Source organism: Trichoplax adhaerens, genomic scaffold (genome assembly GCF_000150275.1).
Source record: "Trichoplax adhaerens TRIADscaffold_207 genomic scaffold, whole genome shotgun sequence".
NCBI lineage: Eukaryota > Metazoa > Placozoa > Uniplacotomia > Trichoplacea > Trichoplacidae > Trichoplax > Trichoplax adhaerens.
In genome coordinates, this window is record NW_002061132.1 from 1 (window position 1) to 5,014 (window position 5,014).

A 5,014-nucleotide genomic window follows, 5' to 3' on the forward strand; every position below is an offset into this window, starting at 1 on the left:
GAGAGCACCCGTGATGGAGTACTCTAGTGTAGTAGAGTGTATAAAACACAGTCAGTGACAAGAGCTCCTTGACAGGCAGAATCAGCTGGCTGATGACACAATATGAACATTGCTTTTAGTCCGAAGTAGACCTGTGTACTGCTACGTGACCTTTTGCCGGTGTGACGTCATACCGGCAGTATTGGATGGCCAGTAGTGACATTACTTTTGCTAGTGATAGACAGGACTGATGAACTTGCGCTGTAATTAAACTCATCAGTCGCTGTATCACGTCGGTGTAGCACTCTACTGTGGTACTGTGATACTGGACTGCACGATTGCTGCCTATACTGCTGTAAAAGTAGTTTCAAGTCCTTGCCTTGCAAAAAGAATGTCACCATTGAATGGATGCAATTTCCTCCTCCACAGTGCTTGTAAAAAGTAAATAAGGAACAGCAAAAGTGGCTGGAAATAAATCTCATCCAGATAATGTCCTAATATCCGCAAGGGTACGAGTGATGAACAGCTAGGATGGTTAAGACTAAACATCATCTTACTCCAACAACGTCATTGTAATTGCCAATGGCATTCTTACAAATCCTTTTACTGAACATTTCCTAAATTGCAAGTTGCAGCTTATAGCATACCGTAAATAAAGAGAGAATAACCTATTCCCGAAGCAACTTTTGATTGCCCAGTACTGAACACTATTAAATGATGGCACTATTTAACTACGTTATTGCAATTTCCAATGGCATTCTTACAAATCCTTTTACTCATCATTTCCTAGATTGCAAGTTGCGGTTTACAAAAATGTGTAAAATAGATGTCGTATTTTTTTCTTCGTGCAACACTGGAAACGAGGCCGAAGCTAACGACATCTGTTTTACACCTAGGTGTATAGTTTAGCATACCGTAAATAAAGAGAGAATAACCTATTCCCTAAGCAGCTTTTAATTGCCTAGTACTGAACACTATTAAATGATGGCACTATTTAACTACGTTATTGCAATTTCCAATGGCATTCTTACAAATCCTTTTACTGGTTGGTCATTTCCTAGATTGCAAGTTGCAGTTTACAAAAATGTGTAAAATAGATGTCGTATTTTTTCTTCGTGCAACACTGGAAACGAGGCCGAAGCTAACGACATCTGTTTTACACCTAGGTGTATAGTTTAGCATACCGTAAATAAAGAGAGAATAACCTATTCCCGAAGCAGCTTTTAATTGCCCAGTACTGAACACTATTAAATGATGGCACCATTTAACTACGTTATTGCAATTTCCAATGGCATTCTTACAAATCCTTTTACTCATCATTTCCTAGATTGCAAGTTGCAGTTTACAAAAATGTGTAAAATACATGTCGTATTTTTTCTTGGTGCTATAATGGAAACGAGGCTAAAGCTAGCGACATCTGTTTTACATCTAGGTGTATAGTTTAGCATACCGTAAATAAAGAGAGAATAACCTATTCCCGAAGCAGCTTTTGATTGCCCAGTACTGAACATTATAAAATGATGGCACCATCTAACAACGTTATTGCAATTTCCAATGGCATTCTTACAAATCCTTTTACTGGTCATTTCCTAGATTGTAAGTTGCAGTTTACAAAAATGTGTAAAATAGATGTCGTATTTTTTCTTGGTGCTATAATGGAAACGAGGCCCAAAGCTAACGACATCAGTTTTACATCTAGGTGTATAGTTTAGCATACCGTAAATAAAGAGAGAATAACCTATTCCCTAAGCAGCTTTTAAATGGTGCCATCATTTAATAGTGTTCAGTACTGGGCAATTAACTACGTTATTGCAATTTCCAATGGCATTCTTACAAATCCTTTTACTCATCATTTCCTAGATTGCAAGTTGCAGTTTACAAAAATGCGTAAAATAGATGGCGCATTTTTCTTGGTACTATAATGGAAACGAGGCCAAAGCTAACGACATCTGTTTTACATCTAGGTGTATAGTTTAGCATACCGTAAATAAAGAGAGAATAACCTATTCCCTAAGCAGCTTTTGATTGCCTGGCACTGAACTAGACCTGAGAAAGGTTCGGTTAAACAACGTTATTGCATTTTCCAATGGCATCCTTACAAATCCTTTTACTGATCATTTCCTAGATTGCAAGTTGCAGTTTATAGTTTAGCATACATTAAATAAATAGAGAATAACCTATTCCCTAGGCAGCTTTTGATTGCGCCAGTACTGAACACTATAAAAAATGATGGTACCATTTCATCCTTGTCATTGCTTCTCCCTTCCCTTTCAAAAGGCTTGACCAAGGTTGCGAATGATTTCTATGCTCTAGGTATGTGATATACGTGTAAGCACCCATCTTAGTTTACTCCAGGAAAATATACTGCAATGGTACGGGCAACTCCAGTTTGTACATTAAAATTAAAGGGAAATGGTTGTCCAGTATCATTCCGTAGTGATGCTGCAATAATATCCAACTGCAACGCTTCGATTGACGATGAAAGTCGAAAAATAAAATTCTCTAGCAACTCAGTTCACTTTCTCATTGTAGTGATAGGGAAATGAAGGTTGATTTGTAGAAGAAGCAAGTTAATGCGATATGGCTTAATCTATAAGTACGAGAATCCAACGAGATGCAAACATGAAACAGTCATGATGTTCGTTCATTTCGTTATGTCAATACAGTCTTTCTGCATGGTCCAAAGATCTACAAACTGACTTATATAGGGTCTATAAACGACAGTGCAGTAGAATGTGGATGATCAATATGGCTTAGCGAAAAGTAACTCATGTTAAAGAACGCCAATAAGCTGGTTAGGAGGTTTACGTAGACAACCGTTATCGTCATGACCCTCAGAGTTGTCCAGGCTTGATTTCTCTCTATGCTCTATTCGTATTTCGTATAAAAAAAAATTCACATTCCAGTAAAAAAGCGATGGGTTGCTTCTCATCCACAAATAAGGCTTGCAACGATCATTTTCCACCTCAGCTCAGCCTTGAAGGAGTGCTGTGTAGGACGAATAGCTAATCTAGTAACGTACTAAGCCGGAAAGGAACCCTTTTATCACAGCATGAATTCAATTCATACGACTGTCATTCTAAATAACTCTCTTTAATCAATAACAGATAGTCCATCATCGATGCAAAACATGAAAATCATGTTCAAGTACGAGCATGAGCTCAGACAGTCAACAAGGTATCCATGAGGAATAAACCTGAAGCGAACGTAGGTGTTTATTTTATCGCTAAATACATTAAATTGACCATTAATAATTCAACAATTATTCCATTCAATCAGTTTCGTTCAGTCTACTTACAGTCACTGATAGACTAGAGTACGTTTAATAATATGGAAGGCAGAGTAAAACGATCAATTAAATCCACATTTCTACCAATACCAGTGCTGCGGTAAGAAGTTTACAACAATTTGCCCTTACATCTTCCATTACCGTCGTCAAAAGGGTTATTAATGGTTTTTGCAAAGTCCAGTCATCTCTTCACTTAGTTCCCACAATTTTTTAGCAGCTCCATCATCACGTCCTTGTGGTGCACACTTTGCTTCTCGACAATCGGCAAAGTACTTACCGGTAACACCATCGATAGATTCATCGATTGCACAATAAATTGATGTTTGAGCTCCTTGCTTTGTCGTTTTTATGAAAAGCCAATAAAGAGGCTGTACTAGAATGTTCAAGAAGCTGTTTTGATAGATTGATAAATGACGAGCAATATCAGTCTTGACTGCACCTGGATGTAATGAATTAGCTGTCACACCAGTCCCTTGTAATCTTCTAGCTAACTCATGTGTAAATAAGACATTGGCCAGTTTACTATGGAAATAAGCCGTGTAAGAATTGTAATTTTTCTTGCCATTTAAATCATCGAAATTCATCTTGCCAAAGGAATGCAGTTTGGCTGATACTACAACGATCCTACTTGGTGCACATGCCTTTAACTTATCCAACAATAAATTGGTTAATAAGAAATGGCCTAAATGGTTGGTTCCAAATTGCATTTCAAATCCGTCTTCAGTCTCCATATACGGACACCATAAAACACCAGCATTGTTAATTAAAATATCCAAACGATCTTCATTCTCGTTAAAATGATTAGCAAAATGACGTATGGATTGAAATGATGCTAGATCGAGCTTTTGAAAGACAACTTGAGTATTACCGCTTAATTGAATAATTTCTTTGGCAGCTGTCGTCCCTTTACTTTCATTACGACAAGCTACAATAATTCTAGCGCCTCGTTTAGCTAAATCAATGGCCGTTTCTTTCCCAATACCAGTGTTGGCTCCAGTAATAATGACTGTCTTGTTATCCAGACGAGCTTTACTTCGACAGATACTACCTTGCACAAAATATCGTAGTAGTATAAGAGAAATCGCAGTGATACCAACAACAGCAGCAATTTCAGGAGTCGATGGCATGTTGACCATCATTGAGTTCAGCAATTTCAATGTCGGTGTTAGGGTGGATTTTCTTACTAAAATACGCTACTTTCTCCTGCACTATTGGAATCGATTTAGTACATTATTGAACTGCCGGTGAGTGGAAAACAACAGTTGAAAATAGGTACAGTCGAGTATTGATTTCTTCAGCGATGTTTACTGTTACGATGAGACAGACAATACAAATGCACAAATTCTACCATACTGTATAGTATATACGCGTATTTAGATTCATGACCTTTTTACTGCACGTCTAAAAAATCTGTTCATGGAGTTTATACTAATTACAGTGTAGTTTGCAACTTCTAAGTTGGAATAGTTGCTGTTTCTGCTAGGTACTACAGTCTTGACCTTGAGAAGAAATCTACTGAGAATTTCATATGCAACCCTTTAGCAGGCAATTGAATAGCTATTGACTAACAAATTGACTAACTAACCGACTAACTAACTAAAAAGTGGTTTTCAGGCACCGGCCTTTTATAGTCTCGTCAGCAACTCCTGGTGCACATAAAGTAAAATTATCCTTCTAAAGCGATAGAAATTAATATAAATATTGCCATTAAGGACTTCATAGATTGGAAGTTTATGTTGATATTTT

At 37.4% G+C, this 5,014-nt stretch overlaps 1 protein-coding gene across 1 annotated transcript; it reads right to left on the reverse strand.

The window, feature by feature from the left end:
- Positions 1-3,426: 3,426 nt before the first annotated feature.
- On the reverse strand, positions 3,427-4,395 carry TRIADDRAFT_34455 (uncharacterized protein; the record flags this gene model as incomplete). Its single annotated transcript, XM_002118561.1, has 1 exon — positions 3,427-4,395. One exon carries the CDS (start codon positions 4,393-4,395, stop codon positions 3,427-3,429), a length of 969 nt encoding a protein of 322 aa, XP_002118597.1.
- Positions 4,396-5,014: the final 619 nt, after the last annotated feature.